The 23,908-nt window shown below is 34.7% G+C and overlaps 1 protein-coding gene across 2 annotated transcripts in view; it reads left to right on the top strand.

Moving 5' to 3' along the window:
• Positions 1-1,183: 1,183 nt before the first annotated feature.
• Positions 1,184-23,908, top strand: part of LOC124104982 (rho GTPase-activating protein 29) — a 61,908-nt gene continuing 39,183 nt past the window's right edge. Inside the window, exons 1-3 of one of the 2 annotated variants that reach the window (XM_046462058.2) lie at positions 1,184-1,314; positions 9,267-9,503; positions 22,902-23,036. In XM_046462058.2, coding sequence (XP_046318014.1) covers positions 9,299-9,503; positions 22,902-23,036 — 340 coding nt within the window. In that variant the 5' untranslated portion in view covers positions 1,184-1,314; positions 9,267-9,298. Of the gene's footprint in view, positions 1,315-1,559; positions 1,715-9,266; positions 9,504-22,901; positions 23,037-23,908 lie in introns of those variants that run through there. The other variant, XM_046462065.2, reaches the window with a different exon arrangement.

Genomic DNA, 23,908 nt, shown 5'->3' with positions numbered 1-23,908 from the left:
CTGGGATTGTACCTCAGTGGTAGAGTGCTTGTCTATCACATGTGAGGCACTAGGTTCGATCCTCAGCACCACATAAAAACAAAATGAAGGTATTGTGTTCATCTGCCACTAAAAAAATATTTTAAAAAATAATTCTGGGCAAGTTCTTGGGACACTTTCAGAGGGTTTGGTGGCAGTATTAACACCTTATTCCTTATTCCTTTCTTTGCAAAGAAACTGCCAGATAGCAGATTTTTCACAGTCATTCTTTGTCAATTAATACTTTAATTTTATTGTAAAAATGAACTACCATATTTCTCTGGAAATGTTTTCAAATATCATATGTCCTCTTATTAATAAAGAAGAAAGAGAATATGGCAGATGTCTCATATATTTTGAAAAAGATTCAAGGGAAGGATGAGGTTGAATGACTTTTCCAAATACCCTTTACATAATTTTGCTCATTTGTCAGCGAATATTCATGTTCTGTCTGTTATGTGTCAGCATAGACAATAGGAAAAATATTCTTGGTAGAGCTATTAAGTGTAACTAATATGTACAGCACTTTATTCAGTACAAACACTGTGCTTTTACCTTCCATATATAATGTGTGATCCAATTAAAGCATTTATCCATTAAAGGATAAATGACATGTAATCAACTAGTATTTATTGAGCATTTCAATGTGTCCAGTTACCGTGTGTACATCCATAGCTGATGTTTTCAGGTAGTTTTTGAAAATGACAATCTGCTGAAGAAAGAAAAAGCGGGGAAGTTTTAAAGTTAGGCACAAAATGTATGTTTGTTTCAGAAGGCAAAAGGAGGGAAGAAGTAGTTCCATAAAATAAGTTGAGGACAAGAGTCCTGAGAAGGAATTTATAGTGTCCGCCTGAGAAATGTCCAATTAAACCAGGATGGAAGACTTGCTCCCTACTGGAATGTGCAAAAGGTGATTTTTCTCTCACTCGTCCCGTTTCCCAGCTGCAGCCCCTGCGTCCCGGGACCATGAGGACTGGATGAGGCAGCCACGCAGCTGACAGCCTGTGCCCCGCGAGCCAGCGGTCACCCCCACCTGCTGCCCGCTCCGGCCCCGCCCCCACGAGCGCCGGCCAATGGCGGGACTCCGGGGGGCGGGCGGGCGGTGCGCGGCGGGGGCGGTGCGTCCGCGGCCAGCGCGGTCGTGGCGGTGGCTGCAGGGGCGGCGGCGGCTTGGCCGGGCGTCTGCGGGCCGTGCGTGGGGGATGGGGACGGCGAGCTCCAGCCCTCGGCGGCGGCGGCGGCGGCCGTGAGCGTTGGACGGGCGTCCGCGTCCGGGACGCGGGATGGAGCGCCGCGGTGAGTGTGGGACGGCGGTGCTCGCTCTGGCGCCGGACCGGGTTCGGGACTGCGGAGCCGGCCGCCGGCCAGTAGCTGTCCGGGGTCGGGGCGGCCACGCGGTGGCCCGGGGCCGAGGCGGCTGCGGGCGGGGCGGGGTCCTCCCGGAGTATCGATCCCGGGCGAGGGCGCCCACGAGCGGGACGTCACGAGCGGGCGCTGTGGGAACGTTGCGGACCTCGGTGAGCAGCCGGAGTGGGGCGACGCCGCGGGAACCGCGGGCGAGACTGGCGAGCGGACTTTACTTTTCCTTCTTGGTTTTCGGGTCTTCATGTCCGTCTTTCCCAGTGGGATTTTTTTTTTTTTTTGGAAGTTTGGTGACATTTCCTGGAATTTCATTCTGACTAGTACGAAGGCTGAGGTAAAGAAACACACCCCGTGTTCCATATTTACTTTTTCTTAACACACTTCACCTCTTCTAGGCCTTGGTTGTTTACTACTTTGGTGGGGAGGGGGGCCTAAAGGTGCAGGAACACTCTCCTTCCCTTTCTTTCTGAGTGCCCCCTCTGATGCATCTCTATCGTACCCCTTTTCTGCCCTTCCCTTGTTACTGTCCCTTCTGTTTCTATTCACCTTTTCCCAACCATGGCCCTAGGGCAAGTCGTGTGCTTTGCAAAATAGGAATTGATAAGCTGGGAGATTGCAGCTACTACAGGGAGAGCACGTCCCTTTGAGTTTGTTGCCCTGGTTGTCTTCAGGACCCCGTCCGTGATGAAAAATCGGGTATTCCAGAGGCTGTCTGGGTTCTGTGGAAACCAAGTGGACCACGACTCTCCTTGTCTTTGAGTCAGACAAGTGCCAGATTTATCTCATTTTTTCACTACTACTCCTCCCAGGATGGGATTCTACTCTGAGTTGTTTGGATCTTTGACATCCACTGAGTTCTTTGGATCTTCTGGAGGAAGGGAGGAGCATTAGGTGTTTTGTGAATGTTCCAAGACCATTTCAAAACAGCAGACAGCTTTTTGTTCTATAGCTATCTTTTCCTCTTTGGATTAACTTCACCTCCTTATTGACTTTGGGAGTAGGGGTCTCTCTCTTCATGAAAAAGAATTCAAAATTAGATGGAAGGTGAGTATTTAGGATGAGTAAATAAATCACAGCACATTATAGTTGTATATCTTAGAGATTTAGATCCTTTTTCCCCCCAGTGATTTCTTTAGGCACTTTGCCAGAAATGCCTACTTAGAAATGCTTCCTTATTGTAAGAACTGTGCAAGTGAGGAACTGTGACACTTAAGCCTCATTAGGTTTACAATACATATAGCTCTGGTCTCATGATTTTGATAAGACTTTTTTAAGAGTGAATTTGAAGAAAGCAAGATAAGCCCAGGTAGAAAAGTTTCAGTCCCCAAGTTGGCAGGATACCGAACTTTGGCTGAGATGAAGAAATCACTATTCAGTGAATGTATGGTCACTCCAGCTCCCTCCACCTCCCTAAAATAGAACAACCATCTCAGTTATCGGCACCTTCACCTCCCAGCTGTGAAAGCCCTTGACCTAGGAATGTGGGCTTTTACAAGAGTTCTTGGTCCCAGTGGGTTAGTACTACCGCTGAATAGAGATTATTCCCAGGAGGTATCCTGGAAGGATTTTGCTTCCTGTCCATGGTAATTTTTTTCAGCATTCACTCTGAAAATTTAGCAGGATCTCACTTTATGCTAGACAGAGTCCCTGTAGAACCTTTCCGTTTATTGAGTGGCAGTATGCAATAACCAAAAACTAGAGCCCAAGGCATAATGTGGGTTACCTGATAGAAGTATGAGCAATCCCCTATGGAAAAGTACAGGGATGATTATTTTCATTGGAGGGGATGAAAAGGCATTTTGAAAGAAGTGATGTTTTTGTGTGAGCTTAAAGGTAAAGAGTAACTTTAATAAGCACAGAAGATAAGGGGTCCTTCCTGTGCAGAATTGCTGATTATCTCTAATGTATACCAGGATATCATTGATCCAGCTTAGATGTTTCTGCTTTGAAGCATTGACGGTTATTTTGTTTGCCATTTACTTTAATTTCGTATTCTCTTCCAGCATGGTAATGAGCCACACATATAAAGACGTATTTATGTGTGTAACAAAACAAGGGGGTTTAAGAAGGTTAGGAGCACATTCTGGTCTTTTTTTTTTTTTTTGGAAGGTGGTATGCACTTTATTTATTGTCTTTATTATTATGGTTATAAGTAAATGAGCCACCTTGTTCATAGAGCAGATATTCTGCAATAATACCTCGCTAGGTAAGAATTTTATTTTTCTTGAAGAATGTTTCAGGTTGTGTTGCTGAGAAAGTTTTCAAGTGTCACAGTCTTCCTTTTTATATTTTATTTTTTGTGGTGCTGTAGGTTGAACCAGGGCTTCAAGCATGCTAGGCAAGCACTCTACCACTGAACTACACTCCCAGCCCCTACAGTCTTCCTTTAAAAGGAAGAGGTGGGAGCTAATTAACATGTTTTTAGAAGTATTAGGGAAGGGTAAGCTGTGGCTGGGAGCTGATGATGGTGACCACAGTAAAAGCAAACTGATAGCATGTACCACACCAATTGCTTGATTTTGTGAGAGTGTTACACGTTCTGCCTCCTTTAGTTGTCGCAACAGATCCTTGTTTTTTTTTTTTTACTCATTTCTCACATAGGCAAATTAAAGTTAAAAACCAGCACAAGCACACTGACTAGTAATTGTCAAGAGTGAAGAACTAAACCCAAGTGCCTTTGTTCCAGAATGTGTGCTCTTGATGGCTTAAGTCTGTGGACTTGCCTCTGTCCCTGCCCCGCTCCTGCCAACCCTGATTGTAATTCTTACTCCACTTGGGCTCTCATCACTCCCCTTGAGGTGTTTTAGGATTTCAGTGGTGTGTTTTTCTCCTCACCTCTGTCTTTTGAATTTATAAGGGGTGTTTTGTTTGCGGGCTCCTCAAGCTCAGTGGTTTTGTCTCAATTCTATTTTGAATGGGTTTTGAGGTTTGATGGCTTCAATTTAATTTTTTTTTTTACTTTGAAGGGATGAGGTCAAGTCTGAGATGGTTCAAGGTTGAACCCTAATGCCAGATGAACCTGTGCCTTTGTTTATTTGTTCACATTCTTTCTCAGGAGGGAATTTGCCTCTTACCTTTTCAGAGGACAGTATTTTACCTGCGAAAGGCAAGAGCTAAGCACTCCTTCCCTTCTGTCTTCATGACTGTCTCTTGTCTGTCATGTCTTTTGTCTGTTGTTACTAGGCCTTTGGGGAGAAGCTGGAGTGGTGGTGGTGATGGTGGTTCTCTCGCTTTCCTTCTGTATTTAAGTCCAGGATGGGGAACATGCTCTTTGCCATTGGGTAGTTTTGGCTGGTCTGAGACAAGCCTTGCCTGCCAGGAATGCTAGACATTTTGGAGGCGTGGGAGGCTGGGCAGCTTCCTCTTTTTTAAGCATGCTGGGTTCAAACTGTACAGGAATGAACTGTATGTGTGTTGTACGCCTTCCTTTGGAAATTGTTTACATATTATTGATAAAACACTCCCTGTTCTTTTTTGGGGGGGTGTTTTGTTGTTTTGCTATGTTACTGGAAATTTAACCCAGGGGCACTTTACCACTGAGCTCCAGCCTTTTTTATTTTTTTAATTTGCTGAATTGCTGGGGCTGTCTTGGAGGTTGCCATCTTCCTGCCTCATCCTCTCAAGTAGCTGGAATTGCAGGTGTGTGCCACTGCACTAGACTTGGGAGTGTGTTTAAAAATGTAATTAAAGACCTTCAGAACTCTTCTGATTTTTTTTTTTTTTTAGCATCTTTAAATAGATTCTTACCATATCAGAAATTGTGCTAAAATAGCAGGTTTCTGAAACATCTACAGTTTTTCCTGTAGTGGAAATAGTAAGAATGGGTCCTATTAAATACAGATACTTGAGAACAATTCATTTCACACTTCAAGTAGTCCAGTACCTTAAATAAAATACTTCTATAATGTGCATTTTTGGGGTTGTATGTGCATGGAATAGAGGATATTGATTGACACAGGTTACTGAAGTGTTGGAAAAGCCACTTGGGAGACAGGAAGTTTGTATATAACTTTCTTTCTTCCTTTATTTCATTGCCCCCCACCCACTTTCAGTGCTTGGGATCAACCCAGGGCCTGCCACATGCTAGGCAAGCACTTTGCCACTGAGCTACTCCCACCCTGTGTCCATATTTCTAATTTATATTACTTAGAATTTAGAATAAACAGAGAAAGTAGTTTTACATGGTGATTTTATGCTTGCTACAAAATTCTATGATAAGTGGGTAATGTATGTTTTTAATGTCTATGGTTCAGAGTTGGAAGAAATGTTATAAGAATTAGAGTTCAACTGTCTGTTTATACAGTTCAAACTTCACTTGGAAGGCTTTTAGTAGGTTTTCATGAAGTCAGTTAAATCTCCGGACTTGCTTCTTGCTCACAATCTACAGATGTAGTGAAGTCACATTTATTACTTAAGTGTGTGGAAAAACAATAAAACACTGCAACTAATGATGACTAACAGTTATTGAGTCTTCATGATGAACCAGGTGCTATGCTAAGTACTTTTCATGCATTAGCACCCAACTTAATTAAATTACTAGCTGCAATCTATTATTAACTACATTTTATGTCACCTCTCACTAGAAATATCCATTTTGTTATAAAGGAAAATGAAAAGTACCTTATAAGTAGTATATTAATGATCATGGAAAAGTGTATATTGTCTAAACTTTATTTGTCATAGTTCAGTTATTAAAACTTGGCTTATATTTGTATTCTAAACATTTTATCAGTTGTAATATTAATGTTTCCCTTTCCCAGTTTTAAATGTGAAAAGTAGTAGAAACACAGAATTAGAACATTAATCATAATATTGGCTAGAGGTAGAATATAATCCTTTTTAGTGCCCCTTGTGTGAATGGGAGGGGGAGAGAGAGAACATATTTCTCTGTCTTGTATAAACATTTTCAAGTATTTTTTTTTTTTTTTTTTACAACTTTGGGTTACTGATTTGACACAGTTACTTAAGTACATTCTTTTTACTCAGGTGAGATGTTTTATTTGAAACTTGTGATATATCTTTAGTTTTTATAAACATGTTTACCAATAACAGTGACCAGTTGCCTAATTTACTAAATTTAAAAGCTGCCAGAGGTAAACAATGACTTTAAGTAAACTGCAAAAGTGATAAGATTTGTTGGGCTAAGAGCTCTTCAGTTAGTGATTTGTACAAGAGCTGCCCAAACAAGGCACTTGAATTTTTTGTTTTGTTTATTTCTGTTGATGGCAAAAGCTAGGTATAATTATACTACTAAAAAATCATCCTAGGTTCATTTTAGAAATTACACATTTAAGGATTAATATTAGATAGACTTGAAACTAGTTGAAGAGTAAAATTCTATTCTTAAATAATTTGGAATTAACAAAAGAATATCGAATAAAGGAATTTAAAAAGCTATAATTAGAAGGAACAGAATAGAAATATAACTTTTATTTCAATTTTATGTAATTTTGCCTTTACTCAGCTTCATGTCCTTTTTTAAAAAAGAGATAGATTTTTTTTTTGAAAAATTATTTCTGTTTGAAATATTGCAAAAACCTAGTTATTTTGTTGTCTGTTAAAGTCAGTTGTAACTTTATTAATTTATATCCATTCATTCTGCAAATAGTTTGAGTAGTTCATCCTTTCTCTTGTAAAGCACTGTGCTGCAAACAGAGAACAAATGATTAACAACCAAGACAAGGTCTTAATTTCCTTAAGATTCTAGTCTAAATGGTAAGATCTGAATTATCTATTTGGACTGTGGTAAATGCAGTGATGAACAGTGTAGGATGCTCTAGATCATCTCTAGGAGTTCTGTTCTAGTTGGGTGATGGTGATTATGGGGCCATGGGAGTAGTGCAGGAAAGTTTCTCTGAGGAAGTGATCTTTGGGTAAGATCAGAGTGAGTGAGTGAAGGAGAAGAAGGAATATTGCAGGCAAATGGATCTTCATGTAGACTGGACCCTGATGTGAATAGTAGGTATTTTTAAAGCTATAATGTCATGACCCCTGTTACATGTATAAAAACAATTTAGCGAGTTGCAACCAGCATTTATAAAAATAAAATGGAATAGAATGAAAAAAATCTGAGTATATCTCATAGATCCTTAGCTAGAATCTGTTTTATGAAAGACAAATAGATCTGACACATACCACACACCAACATTACATACTAATGTATCTATACTGGTCATGATGTTTCATACTGTGGGTGAAAGTACACAAATACTGTTAGAAGGAAAAGGAGATGTTTATGGCAGGAGTGTTGAGAGCCAGGAGTGTGACTTCAGATAACATTGCAGGACCAGGCAAGAGCCACCACATCTCACTTTGAGCCTCACAGAGTATGACATTTTTTCACTTGTCCTTTGGAAGGTTTGAGCAGAGAAATGGCACCATGAGATTTATGTTTGAAAAGTTTACTCGCTACATTTATAATGGGACGAGAATGGTTGTGGAATGATCATTAGGAAATTAGTGCAGTAGCTCAGGCAAGAAATGACAATTCACTAGTGTAGGAGAGGCAGAAATAGAATGGGATAGACTAGAGAACTGTAATCCCAGGGAGAAATCAAATCAGTGGAATTGGGCATGGTGTAATAGTACATGGTACAGTAATGTATTTTAACAAATGATGAAAACATTACATAAAACTTTGTACTGTGAATTCATAGAAGTCCTTAGTCATTTTACATTTTGAAAGTGTCCAAATATTTAAGACAAAATATTTGAAAAATCTTTTAATGATCATGCTTGGGCTAATTCCTCAAGTTGTTTCCTTTTTGATTTCAAGAAATTTAAAATAGTTGGGGATTTTATTCTGGAAAGTTAAAATAAGGATGAAGAAGAAATTCCTCAAGATTCTCTTGAGTCCCAGTGGGCTAGGATTAGATGTTTTAACACAAAAATTTCTAAATTTTGTGATGCCTTTTAATCTTCTCACAAACCTGAGTATGAATTGTATAAGTCACACATCTGGAAAACACTAGAGCCAGGATTCAAATCTTTTTTTTTTTTTTAATAATTCTAAACATTGCCTTTTCACTATTCCATCGTTAAATTACCAGAAATATTTCTCTGATAACATGACATTTATTTGTACAGTCAGGATACATCAAATTAGGGGACATTCTTAGAACTATTTTTCAACAAAAAATGTTCTTCATGAAACTTAATAACCCAGAATGTCAGCCTGTATGTGTACATGTATATATATCACTAGAAAAAATAACTGTAATTAAACTACTTTTATGTGCTCAATGGATACTTACATACTACTGTCTTATTTAATTCTGTAAAATAAGCTTCTGAGGTAGGTGTTGTCAGGATGTTTTTCTGATTTTATAAATAAGCATACTAAAGTGAAGAGATGATTAACAGCTTCTAAGGGCATATAGTAAATAATGGAAGAGGATTTTAAAAACATTTCTTTTTCAGAGTCCATATTTCATCTTTATTTTTGAATGTTATATTATAGAGGGAAGATGTGACCTACTAAGTGATGTTTCAGAACAATTTTTACAATTAAAAATATTATGTACCTTAGGAATTAAGAGGAAGTTAAAGCAGATCTAGATTTAACTCAAGAGTTCATCATTTATCAGCTGAGAACATAGACATATTTTTAAACCTCTAAACCTCAGGTTCCTCACTTGTGAAATGAAAAGAATGATAGTTTGCATATTGGGCATTGTCAGGATTATGGACACTTAATGAATGGAAGCTATTATTCATAGTACAGAGTTTTATTCATTTGTTTTTAAAATTGAAAACAGGAGACTAAGGTGGACTGTGGGCAATTTGTGAAACTCTAATATGTTTTCTTGGCTAATGTAGTATTTGTGTTTCTCTCTCTCTCTCTCTCTCTCTCTTTTTTTTTTTTTTTTGTTTCTTGCCCCCTTAAGGATTTCAGTTTTTCTGATTGTTAAATGAGAGGATGCTTGCTCACAAACAGAAAAAGGCAAAGAAAAAACGTGTTTGGGCATCAGGCCAACTCTCTACTGATGTTACAACTTCTGAAATGGGGCTCAAGTCCATAAGTTCCAACTCCAGTTTTGATCCGGACTACATCAAGGAGTTGGTGAATGATATCAGGAAGTTCTCCCATGTGTTAATATATTTGAAAGAAGCTATTTTTTCAGGTTTGTCAACTGTTTTCTCTTAGCATTCTTACTGGATAGGTTGTAAAATTTTAAATGCCAGCCACCCTACAGATAAGTGTGTACACAGTGGTAGAAACAGGTTATTATTCTGCTTTAGTTATTTTAATCATACCTCTAAATGTTTGATGTTTACAATGTAAATGAACCATTTTCTAGCCAAATAATTGTGCAGTTGGGGAATGATATTGGCCAAACTATATTGTTATGTGCATGTATGGATATGTAACTACAAATCCCACCACTATGTACAAATGTAATGCACCAATAAGAATAATGAGGAAAAAATGAACAGAAGCAAAAGAAAATTTGAAAAATAAACAATGATGCAGTATATAATAATTTTGGTAAGGGTGGGGAAACAAGAGTACCAAAAAGGAAAAATAAGTCTTTGGTTTCTCTCAGTTTGGTCCAGGATAATTTGAGACCATTGGAATCTAAACCTTCTTGTTAAAGACAGTACAGCACATTGATTGGTCTTTAATAAGCAAACTAATGTTTACAATGTAGATTTTTGATGCTTTGGCCTTAATTCAGCTTTCCACATTGTTGGCAACTTTTAAATGACTGTATTTGAATGAATTTTCTTCCCCAATATTCAAACTTAATTTTGTTTTGCTGATTTGTAATCTCTTCTTAGATTAAAGGACAATCACAGAATTTGTCTAGTTAGAAATAAAGAATTATATGTCCCTGACTTCATCTTAGTACCTAAGTCTTCTTTTAGTGTTTATTTAATATCTAAATTTGATGTCAGTGATAATAAATAGTTGAGACAGCTCCTGTTCTTTCGTGATAAGTAGCAGTTCATTTTCATGTTCATTATGTTATGTTATAGAAAGTGAAGATTACACTTCACTTTTATTGTATTTATATGACACTTCCTGGGCCTTCATAGAAATGTGTGAGATTTCAACAATCATTTATGTTAAATGGTTATTTTCTGATATGCATTTTGACAACCAGAATCTAAAACCACATCTCATGCTTATACTAAATTTAAGAGTATATTTCTAACCTAATTATAATGTTCAAGTTGAAGTTCCCCAAATAACTGAACTAGAACTGAAGCCTCCAAAAAAATAAAAAATTATTTTTTTCTGGCATTGAGGCTTGAGCCCAGAGCCTCATGCATGTAAGGTAAGTACTCTACCACTGAACAACCTCCCCAGTCCCAAAGTCTCAGAATTTTAGTTTTTGAATTTTCCTTAAAGCAACAGTCATATATCATTCTTTTGAGATTATGTTAAAAATACATAAATATATATATGGTTTTTATATTGGGTTTTTTTCCGGGGTACCAGAGATTGAAACCAGGGGCACTGAACCACTGAGTCACATTTCCAGTCCCCCCTCCCCCATTTCTCTTCTATTATTTATTTTGAGATAGGGTCTCACTAAGTTTCTTAGGGCTTCACTAAGTTGCCTCACTAAACTTTGAACTTGAAATCCTCTTGCCAGGGCTCCTTGGGGATTACAGGCATGTCTTTGCACCTGGCTCCAGAGTATGTAAATATTATTAGAAAGAAGTTGCTCACACTCCTATTAATTTCAATAGGTTGATTTTGAAGTCTAAAATGGATGATTACATTGTGGTAAAGGTAACTTGTTATGGAAAATATCCTAAATATATTAAGGATTATACTAGTAACAAATTCCTTATTGAAATGATACATCTGCCATTTATTTTAAAGATCATAGTTTTGTAATAAAGATTTGTTCTTAACTGGATTATTTATTTAAAATTTATTTTTAAGTTTGTAAACAGTAAATTTTATTCTCTTTGTCGTACAGTTCGTTAGTGGGTTAATTTTTAAGGTGAAATTTAAAATGATATATTTACTGACAAATCATTTACCTCAATTTAGGGTAAAACATGATGTTATTTAATGTATCAATGGAAGTACATTTTTAATAATGTAAATAAGATTTTTAGTTAGGATTTCTGTTGTTTATTTTCCTTAGGAGTTTTATACCCTTTAAAATCCCCATTTTACATAGATACGCCTTGTTTAACAGATTTTAAATGGTGGTAATTTAAAACAAAGTGAACCACTCCTTATTGGCAAAAAAAAAAAATTATGAGTTTTAATTTATGAGTAGACAATTCAGAGAATAGGAAAGAAGAGGATTGGAAGCCAATCCACATGAAAAAAGAAAAAAATAGTAATAAGATACAGAAGGAGACTACCCCTTCAGATAAAAGGATATATAGGGAAACAAATTTATTCATTGAAGTTTAAGTTTAAAAATTTGTATGGACATTATCCTTTTAATAATAAGCATACCAGTACTTTAACTTAAATAACAGATGTGTCACTAATAATTGAAAAGCTTATAAATTAATTTTTTAAAAAGATTGATTTTAATGCTTGGTTTTTCAGGCATTTTGAAAGATACATGTATCCCCTGTCAATATGAATTTTGAATTTAATAAGAATTTGTTTTATCTGTCTTTGGAAGATTATTACCCAAATCTGAAAATTACTATTTAGTTAATTTGAGTGGCTGGAACCTTTTTGTTTTGTTTTCCTTAAGCAAGGAAGTATATATAAATATATAAATGAATCTCATTATAAAAGATGAGGAGAATGCTTTATAATAATATGCTTGTGTTTAAGCCTGAGAGTGATTTTCAGCTTCTTGGAGTATCAGACTATTTCTTATTTACTTAATAGAGTTATTATAAGGATCACATATAGTCTTCAAGCAAGCAGTTAAAATGTTTAAAATGCTATAACTCTTTTAGGTCATATTATTACCTATATTTCTATAGACTTGAAACATGTGAATTGAGAACTATTCCTGGACTTCTGTAGTTACCACTACAGCAATAAACGGTGGCCAGACAGCAAAGAGCTGTTTCATTGTTCTTTTGGAGTAAAGGAACCTTGTCAGTATTTTGCCAGCAACTTTGCCAGTACGTTGTCTTTTGCCTTCCGATTTCTGGCATTGTTTATTACCTTTTAATTCATATCTGTTAGCTGCTAAAGAATTGAAAAGTTAGCCTTGAAAAATAAAAAATGTGGATAGACAAGTCACCTTTTGGTCTAGTCAGAATACCCTTTTTAGTGTATAGTTTAATTATAATGAGGCAGTGATGTGCAAATTCACTTGACTATTGCCTCAGGTGTTTAATCCTACTGTTGAGGCTAGACTTAGATAAGCATCTTTTTTATTGGTTTATGGTCATATTTTCATTTACCCAAGTGAGTCATAGAAATGATCATTCCCTACCCAAAAATCTTAAAATGCAAAACTTTTTTGAGTACCATGGCAGTAGGAAAAAAAAAAGTTTCTGATTGTAGAGCATTTTGAATTTTCAGACTAGGAATGCTGAACTGTTAAACTCTGTGCAAATATTCCAAAACCTGAAAAATTCCAAAATCTAAAATATTTCTGGTTCCAAGAATTTTAGATAAGGGATACTGAATCTTGTACGTGGTGCTTTTCATTTTATGTGATAAATTCATATGCAAAGAAATTTATTAATTTGGTACCCATAAAGGTGAGTACTTTTAGCCACATTTTCCCAATGAGATGTATAACTAAGATTGTATGATCTTCGTCAGCTTCTTTTTGTTGATAAATATTGGCCTTATTTGGGGTCCCAGAGGTCGTTAATACAGAATGGTATATTCTTTCCAAGCGATTGCACCTGCCTTACATGGCAGGCACTCTATAAAAGCACTTCTCAGTTTTCATTATTTCACTAGCTAATTCTGTACATTGTAGGGATTATCTAAATTTGCACTGTCTGATATGGTAGCCATTAGGTATACATGACTGTTTAAATTTAATTAAAGTAAAAAACTTCTCAGTTATAGTAGCCGCCTTTTACATGCTCAGTAGTACATGTTGCTCGTGGTTACCATATTAAAGAGTAAAGATACAGAAAATTTCCGTTCTCTCAAAAATTTCTGTTGGATAGTGCTGATGTAGACATTTGGTTTTTATAATTATTGAGACTACTGAGATGAGTTCTTGCATTATAAATATATTTTTTTATTTCTGTAGCATTTTTAAAAACCTAGAAAAGTTGTTTGATAACAATTAGTAAATGTTTAAGTTTTTTACAATAGAAACAAAAGTCCATTTGGAATCCCCTTCCTTGGGTTGGTTTTGGAGTGTGTAACTTTCATTCCCTTTTTTATTTGAACCAGCAGATAATTTTCTAGCTAGGGAGGCTGGGGTTGTGGCTCAGTGGTAGAGTGCTCGCCTTGTATGTGGAAGGTACTGGGTTTGATCCTCAGCACCACATAAAAAAATAAAGATATTATGTCCATCTACAACTAAAAAAATATTTTTAAAAATTTTTCTAGCTAGGTTATTTAGTGGTTAATTGGTAGTAAAGGATAGCAGGAAAAACTCTCCCAGAGAATCATATTATCCAGCTTCTGGACCTAGTTCTGCTACTGCTTTGGAATATATCTTAAGTCATTTAATCATTTGTTAAGAATAAGTTACTTGGACCAAGTTCTGTCAGCCTTATAATTTTGTAAATTAGAATTTGATTCAACTTGGAGATTATATATCATTTTGAATACTTTTCAGTTTGAAATTGAAAAACATTAGCTAAATACTTCTTTTCAAATTATGAAATGCATATTATAGGGTATCCTCTTTTCTCCCCAGGCTCTAGAATGTTTTTATGACTTTTCTGATGAAAATTTTTCACAAATTTTCCCATGATAGCTATCTGTGAGAGATCTGAAGACTATGAAATTACTCCACTCTTACTTTGATAGGATAAGTAGTTTGGTGATTCTCTTTCCACTACTATGTGCAGGGTAAGATTGCCCTGTAGTCTTATACATGTAGCAGATATAGAATTTGAAGTTTTATATCTCTATCCATTGTTATTAAGGTACATTATGAATAATTACAGGGATAAGTCTATATCTTATATGAAAGCACTGAAGGTATTCACCCATGCATAAATACCTTCTGTTTAATTATAATACTGTAGATTAATGTATGTGCAGTGTAAGTACTAATTCAGGTTTATGGTTGTTCCCTGAGGAATAATGTCTTCTGAATTTCAAATAACAGATTTATAAATGTACTTCTAGCTTATTCAGTAGTTTAAAAGTATACCTTTGTGACATATCTTCCCATTTCCAGATATAGTGTCATTCAAGGAGGTCCAAAATCTGTGAATTTTAAAGGTGCAAGTCTTTTTAATTAGGCTTGAAGGAATAGGGCAAAATACCTCATTTTTTTGCTACTCATTGCTTGAAAGCATTAAGTGCCATTATAAAATGTGAGATGGAGAAAACCAGTCTAATACTTCTTATAGGTTTTTCGTTTTGATTATGTAATGGTATTTTAAAATGGATTTTAGTGAAAGTTTACTGTTATAATTATGTGCCTTATTTTTCTGCTTTGTTATTTGGTTTTGGTTTGTCTTTTAAATAGGCAAGAATGGAAGATAAAAATTTATCATCAGTTTCAGATAAATTAGTTAAGTTCATAAATTTTTAAAAGTGCCTTCTAATTTTAAGAGCTTATTTTAGTTTGTAAACCCATAATTTATTTTATAATGATAGCTTCTGATAAATTTTAGATCCTAGATTTTATAGAACTGTAATTAGAAGAAGTATGTTAACTTTTGAAAGCAAATTTTATTGAATAGTAGGAGTTAAATGAAAAGCTTAATACCATTAGCTGTTCTGCTATGAGAGATTCTGCATGAATTTGCACTTTTAATTACTTGTCTTGTATATTAACCAACTACCCCCACTCCCCTGTGAATGTACAGTAAGTTAGGTAATTTTTTTTCCCAGACAAATTTCAGTGTGTGTTAATTTTACCTCACTGATTTAATTTTAGCCTCACAGTGTGCCACAAGTTTTGTGGGATATTAGGAAAATTAAATTGCTAGTCCCATATGTTGTGCTGTCTTCTAGAAGTCATCCTCTTTCGAAGTGATTTCTAACAGGTATCACTTAGGAGAAATGAATGTGAATGTTATTAGGTTATGACTTAGAGACAAAAAGAGATGAAATGAATCTTTGAAGAGTGAAGTATGAAATACAGGTAGCTCATTTATTACACCTCTACCAGTTCATAGGAGATTGTAGTACTCTTCTGTGCTTGCCTAGAATGGTTTACATAATTTATTACTATACATAGTAACAACTGTCATAGTTATTGGAAGTTAAAGCCTGTTAAATCAAATCTGCAGAATATCTTGTCATTAAGCTTTAACTTCTTTAGCCATGTGGCAATGTATTACAGTTAGTAAGAACACAAACTTTAGAGCCAGAATACCTGAGGTTGTAATCTTCATTTCTCCTACTTGCTAGTTAGCTCTAATCTTTGTGCCTGGGTTTCTACATCTGTTAAAAAGAGATAACAGTATCTACATCACTGGATTTAGTTTAGAGCAAGTGTTTTGAAGTGTCACCAGTTATTGTTTTTACAGTCCACAGGTAAGTAGATAAAGGTACTATTCCTAGAGTTTCATTTTCTATAAATTTAAAAGTTATTATAGCAAAACATAGGAGTTTCCTAGTGATGAGTTCTGATGCTTTTTTCCTCCTTGTTCTTTTCATTGCTCTCCCTAGTTAGGTTGAGCTGAATTAACAAGACTGATTTTAAGATTATTGTCAATTTTTTAAAATAAAGGAAAACACAATGGTTTTTAAAATTTATTTACTTAAGCATTTCCATGAAATGTTTGCAATATAAACAGTGTGGTATTGTGTTAATGCATGAGAACCCCAAAATAGAGCTGACTGATCTGTTTTCACTTGATAAGCTGCATGAAGCAGAAAATAAATGGCACAAATAGGCAAAGCAATAATTAAAAGTCAGGTTACCATATTACAGGGGTAGTAGATACTTTTTTACTCTTCTAGATAATTGGTGTTAAGACTTTGGTTGGATTTTCTTGTATTCACATCTATAATACTTTTGTAGAATTAATTAAACTTTATTACATTTACAGTGTGGCTACTGTGACTTTAAAAATTATCCTGTATTAGTTATAGAACAAAATTAAATACTATAAGTTGACAGGCATAGAAGTATTTTTATAAGGTATATGTGTAATGACTATTTCCAAGTAACTTATTTAGATTTCACATGTAAAATGAAATTGGAACTTTAATGTTTCTTTTTCATTAACTAAAACATTGAGACTTACCTATAAATATGTTTGTTGCTCATTGTACCTGAGACACATCTGTTTTCAAAGATACTTAGTTTGAATGGCTTATAGATTTATTAGTAATAATCATTATTTGTATATTAAGACTATAAACAATTTCATCTCTATTAATTTATTTGGTATTCACAGCAACCTTATAAAAAGTAAAACAGGTATTCTTATCAATTCTCTCTTACTATTAATGAATCTAAGATTAGAGAAGCCAAGAGTTTTATTTATAATCATTTCAAGGCAGTGGTAGATCAAGGATTGGAACCGAGATTTCTTAATCAATCTTTTGTTTTCTAACACCAAGCACACTTTATTCAGTATTGGGAAAGAACAGTTACTGCTTTTGCTTTCCTTGTGTGACTGCTTTGTTTTATTTTGTGGTGGCAGGGCAGGGGATATTTACTTTTGATGAACAAACTATTTAAACTCCTTAAAACTTTTTTTAAAAGTCATATTTTTAGTTAGAGGCTTTTTGCTTCTTCTTTTTTTAATATTTTACTTTTTAGTTATAGTTGGATACAATACCTTTATTTTATTTTTATATGGTGCTGAGGATCAAACCCAGGGCCCCTCACGCGGTAAGTGAGCGTTCTACTGCTGAGCCACAACTGCAGCCCCAGCTTTTTGCTTCTTTAAAGATAATTTGAGGTAGTTTTATTCTGTGGGGAAAATGGAACCTTTTTTTTCTTCTTTTAACTTTTTATGGCACAGATGGTTGAGGGCTTGCTAATTTATGAAGTCCCAGGTGAAATTTACCAGGGTATACTCATGTCCTAGTAGTCAACCCTTCTGCCCAAATATATAGAAAAGTTTATGATTCTGTGATTAACATTTTATTTAGTTGACATATTCATTGCCGTTGATTTATAGGCTTCAGAAATATGTGTAATCATAGAAATTTGAATTATCTGTAGTGCAATTTATTTGTCTTTCTGAAATGTTTCTAAATAACTTAGTTATTATTTTTTAGTAAGTTGCTTTGGACCAACTTCAATATCTTTATAATGACTTCTTGTAGGGAAAAACGGAATTTGAATTTCAATTTGCTATTTTTTGCTGCAGTTATTGGACTGTTTTGCAGTCATTTTTTAAGAAAACTTATAGCAGGGATTCTCATGACATCTGTTAAAAAAATTACTGAGGATTCCAAAGAGTTTTCACTTGTGTATTTTGTATCTATTACATATTACCTACTATATTAGAAATGAAAACTGAGACAATTTAAAAATATTTAATAATTTTGAAATATGTGAATGTCCGTATATTTGATTTCCTTGACTCTGAGAAGGCCAGAATTTATGACCCTAGTTTATGTAGACATTTAGGTCATTAGTATTTTGTAGTTCTTCCTTAATAGCCTATACTAATTGGTGGTGGTTGTTGACAATCATTTAAAATAAAGCTCTTTTTGCCCTGAGATTTCAAAATACAACAATATATTCTTGAATATTTCTCAAGTATATTAATATCTGTTGATTTTATTGTGAATATTAGAAATGACTAGCTTTTTTCTCTTTGAGATTATTAATCAGCTTTGGGTCATTACATAAGATATAAAAATACATAAGATATATATATGTGTGTATGTGTATATGTATATATATGTGTGTGTGTGTATATATATATATATATATATATATATATATATATATATATAAAGAAAAATTTATTTTGGTTTACAGTTCATTATCAATTAACACCCCCATGGTTTGGGGCCTGTGGAGAGGCAGCACATGATTGTAGGAAAAAATGGAATTTCAATTTGGTATTTTTGCTGACAGTTATTGGAGTGTTTTGCAGTAATTTTTAAGAAGACTTATATGGTAGAACAAATCGAGCTACAGAACAAGAGGAGAAGAGAAATGGAATGGACTGGGGTCTCAAAGTCTCCTTTAAGGACATATCCCCAGTGATCAGGCCCTTCCTTCTAAAGATTTCACCACTTTTCAATAGTGCCGTGCTGAGAACCAGTATGGGCCTTTGGGGAATATTTAGCATCTATACTATTGCACTACCATAGATTAGGTTTCAAAAAGAATGTAGTACAATTCTCTGTGATGCTCATCACTCAATCTTGGTTTTGGTAAGTATCCAGAAGTATTAGCATAGACTAGCTTCATAGTATAAAGAAGAGACTTGTGCAAAACTGGGATAACATAGGAAGTCTGGAGTGTTTTACAGTTTTTCCTTACAACTGTCAAGTTGTATTATTTTCCCAGAAGTTTGTTTTATTTCAGTGCTACTGGATTCTGTTTCAGAATCCAGCCTTTATAACCTATATCTTCTGTTGCTTAAGATAATAGGAACTGCAAATATTTATAGAGGGCTTACTATGTTCCAGCAACTGTTCTAAGTGCTTTATGTGTTTTAACTCATTTAATCTCACAACTCTATGAAGTGACCCTCTTTGTCTTCTCTTTATAGGCAAGGAAAGTAGGCACAGAGAGATTAAGTAACTTGCCCAAGTTTCTCAGCCATGGAGGTAGAATTTGAAGTCAGGGAGTCTGGTTCCAAAGGCTATCCTTTTTAACCACTATGCTATATTGGCTTAACTAAGTAAACTTAACACCCACAATTATCAAACCATTGTTTATTTAATTAATATAGTTCATTAAGTTGTATGTTCATATTTGTCCTAAGGATTAAAAATTATAAATTATTTTTTTAAATTAGGTTTATGGAGAAAATACCAGCTGTACATAAAATTCCTAAAATCTCTGACTGGCTTTTATTTCATTTTTAAAACAGACTTTGCTTTTTAGAACAGTTTTAGATACACAGAAAAATTGAGACAGTATATGGAGTTTCCATATAATCCTATGTCCAGTTTGCTTTAACTTCGTAAGAATTAATGAACCAATATTTGACAGTAACCAGTAATAACGCTACCTTATTGTTGAACAAAGTCCATAGTTTATTCAGATTTTATAGATTTCCCCAAATGCCCTTTTTTGTCTTCCAGAATCCTATTACAGTACATTTAATGGTCATGTCTCCTTAAGTTCTCCCTGTCTCTTAAGTTTCTCAGACTTTCCTCATTTTTGGTGAGGAAAGTTTCAAGGAGTACTGGCTATATACTATGTTGCATGCCCTTTGGTTAGAATTTTCTGATGTTCTCATGATTAGTCTGAGGTTGTGAAATACTGGAAGAGAGATTACAGATGTACAGTGTTTTTTTCATCCCATCATCTCAAGGATACTTGCTACCAACATGATTTATCATTGTTGTTAACCTTGATTAACTGTCTTATGTGGTGTTTGTCAACTTCTACACAGTGAAATTACTGCTTTTATCCTCCCATGCATATTGTACTCTTTGGAAGAAATCACTATGCATACCTCTCTGAGGGCAAAGTGTCTACATAAAGTATTTAGTATTCTTGTACACAAGAGGTTTGTTTCTTCTCCGTTTACTAATCTGTTCATTCATTTATATTAATATGAATGTATGGATTTTTTTTATACTTTAGGTATAAAGTCAGTACTATTTATTCCTCCAGTTGTTATAGCTTTGGACAGAAGGAACCTTTTCAGTTGACTTTTGTACACCTTTGACATACCCTCTTCACTTTTTAAAGTTTTTTATTGATGCATTATAACTTTGCAGAATAGTGGGGATTCATTATGCCATATTTGTATATGCACATAACATCATTGATCCCTATTATTCCCCAGTACCCTCACTTCCCCTCCCCTCCTCCTTCTCCTGATCTGCTGACTCTACTAATCTTCTTCTTATTATTATTTCAATTAGTACATTATAATTATACATATAAGCAGGATTCATTGTGGTATATTTGTACATGGACATAGCATAATTTGATAGATTTTGTTCCCTGATACTTCTCCATACTCTCTTCTCTTTGTTCCCTCCTGCTTCCTTACTTTCTGGCACTATATGATGCTTTTGACTCAACTTGTATATTTCCTGCCCCTGTCCTACAATTAGTCATTTCTTAAAGGAGTTCTGATTCCTTTTATTGGAGAATGGTTCAGGAACCAAGACCTGTGTGCTAGTTATGCTTGTTGCTACTGGGGTGGCATTTGTTTATAGACTCTCTTGGTTGACAGCAGAGAAATACATATGTCTGTGCTGATCCACGTGTCCATATATACATATCCATAAATATCCTATGTGTAACTATTTATATCAAGTCAAACATCAGTTCTTACTGAAGTTTCCAACTTTAATCCATCACAACCTGGAAAATTATAGTTTCCTCCTCCTGTTTATTTCTAAATTCCACTGTAACAGTGAGATGAGATGTCTGGCTCCCACCATGTTATCCATTTATTCATTTGTTCAGTTCTAGTGTACATGTATAATGGTGTCAGTTATAAACCCAAATTCCCATTGAAAAAATTTCAATTGGAGTACAGTACTCAAGAGTATTTCCTTTGCCTTTAGTCTTACTTATTTAATCTACTTACTTCTAGAGTTAATTAAGCTAATACTTAATCTCATGTTTTGTTTTTTTTTTAAATTTTCCCCTGTCAATAAAATTTGATAGATGAATGAATCAGATTTTTTCCTGGAAGGCCCTGTTTTCTCTCTTGCTTCTAGTACTATGTGGACCACTCTTTTTTGCTTCTCTCTGAATACTCTTTGCCCTGATATGCCCAGCTCTTTATTTTGTTTTCCTGGCACCTTCACCCATTGCTCCTCTTGTTCTTCGCATTTTTTTTCACTCTTGATAGTGCTCTTAATAAATGGAATATTTTATGGATTATGTTGAAATATTTTTATTTTTTATGTTATAGATAGCTTTTCATTCTGGTATCTTCCAACATTTCTGTAAAATGAATAATTCGTTTAGTGATTATCTTTCAACATTTCTGAAAACATAAATATACATTTAATTATCATACTACATTTTAAAAATTATTTTTGGTTTTTAAGCTGAACTATTTCAGTAGGAAGGCAGTATAACATTAAGAGCATATATTCTGGAATTATATATGTTGACTTTAAATTCTGGCTCCACAGTTTGGTAAACTTAGGTGACCCTCAGTTCTCTCATCTGTACAATGGAGAATTGATAGCTAATAAGGTCATGAACATTAAGTGGGACAATATATCTTTTAAGCATTTTTAAGTGTGCCTAGCACAAACTGAGCATTTAAATAAATATTAACCATTATTAAATGCTAATGCTATGTAAGGTCAAGGAAAGGAGAATCATACTATGTTTAAGATGGTTATTTTTTCAAACTTCTGAAGATTATCCAGAGTCCTAAAGGTAGGTTGATAATACATACTGGTTTGCCTGGAATGATAATCCACACAATATGCCTATTATGCTAGCATGATTATGAGGAGCATCCTCCTTTTTACTTACTAAGTATTTTGGTTTGGGTGATAAATTATATGATCACTTATTTTTAGGGGGTTATAAAACTCTTATCTGCATCCCTCTGGCAGGGGTGGTATAGCACAGGAGGCTAGGATTAGACTAGTGGGTCCTGGGAAATGTGCACATCAAAGAGGGTAGCATTGCTTCGCTCCAGCTGCTGAGGAAGATGGCAGGCCTGGTTTAATCCAATCTTGCTTTTTTTAGAGTAGGCAGAAATCTGGAAAATTTAAAATAGTTCACCCAGTTTGTCATCATTAGCAACTAATTACATTTTTCTAAAAAGCACAAAAAATTTATTAAAAGATCGATGCATTAGATCATATATAATTTATATTGCAGTTTTTTTTTAATATGCAGGTCAAATGATGGTCCTTACATATAGCCTGAGAGTTTCTGTTTCCAATAACTGATAATTCCTTAATAGAAAGAATTAACTCTAATGTAGAAACTGAACATGTATTTTTAAACATTAGTTATGTAAACATCAAACTTTTTAGGACTTTTAATGTAGTTACCACATATATTAAATATATGATAGTAAAAACTGTAGACAGGAAATACCTTATATGGTTGTTTCAAGGAAAATCTGGAGAGTATATGTAGACTGAGAAAACTGAAAAGGGTAGTGCTAAATTGACCATAATTGTGAAAGTCTTTGAAATCCTTAATGAATTAAAATGACCAAGAATTTTCTAAAGATAACATAATTGCAGTAGTAGAATTAGAAGTGAATGTGTAGTAGGCAACAATTGTGGAATGCTTTCTAATGCCTTTCACTTGAAATATGTTTCATGTGATCTATTGTAGCTTAGATTTCCAGAACTTTTCTTTGGAAACAAATTTTTTTTTTCCCTTTTTAAGACTGTTTTAAAGAAGTCATTCATATACGTCTGGATGAGCTTCTCCATGTTTTAAAGTCTGTAATGAATAAGCATCAGAACCTCAATTCTGTCGATCTTCAAAATGCTGCAGAAATGCTTACTGCAAAAGTGAAAGGTAAGGATGATATGTTAAAAGGGTAGCTTGGGCAAAAAGTCTCCAGTGAGACATTCTGTTTCATAATGACAGTATAACCATTTCCTCTGATGGCATTTGTATGAGGTGTATCAATAAAGAGTTATGCATACTTGGATATTTAAATACTTCCACTAAGTCACACCTACAGTTTCTTCCTCTTAAAAATGAAAACTTTGTCAGTGAACATTGTAAAACTACTAACTTAAACCAAACAAGTGATGTTTAAAAATTGTGCTTTATGAATGAGTTCATGATATTTTGAGGTAGTTTATTAGTGTACAATATGTGTCTTTGTTATGTGAGGACAAGTGATGTTAGAAAATGTTCAATTGTAGCAATTCCAGTTTGTAAAAGGAACCAAGTGGAGAACAAGGCTTATTTTAAGATTTGAAAATGAAAATTGTAGAATAAGTTTATCCTCTATATATATGTGTGTGTGTGTGTGTGTGTGTGTGTGTGTGTGTGTGTGTGTGTGTTTGAACACTCACATAGCATATGTGTGCTTAAACAGTCAAGAATTGGGACTTCCCAGTTAAATGACTTGCCACTCAAAATTGTTAAAATTATTCTGGGCTGCAACATATAAGAATTGAGAGTGAAGGGAGTATTTATTTAGGTCAATTAGGAGATTTTTAGAAATTGTGGGCAAGATAAGGATTGAAGGTCTGATTTAAGGCAAAAACTGGGATGTAGTAGTGGTAAGTTGTTGATTGTTGTCTAGAGGGGATGGATGTCAATTGACAAAACAAGACAAGTTGAACAGATTAGGGGTTATGGAGAAGTTTGGAGTTGAAGGTGTGGATTTGGGAATTGATGTTGTATGGGTGGTAGATAATTTTAAGTGGGAAAAG

The sequence above is a fragment of the Marmota monax genome, unplaced genomic scaffold (assembly GCF_021218885.2).
Source record: "Marmota monax isolate L192 unplaced genomic scaffold, Marmota_monax_Labrador192_F-V1.1 WCK01_AAM20220418_F8-fsc00070, whole genome shotgun sequence".
Lineage (NCBI taxonomy): Eukaryota > Metazoa > Chordata > Mammalia > Rodentia > Sciuridae > Marmota > Marmota monax.
Note: the sequence above shows the minus strand (reverse complement) of the source record. Positions and strands in the feature narration are given on the sequence as shown.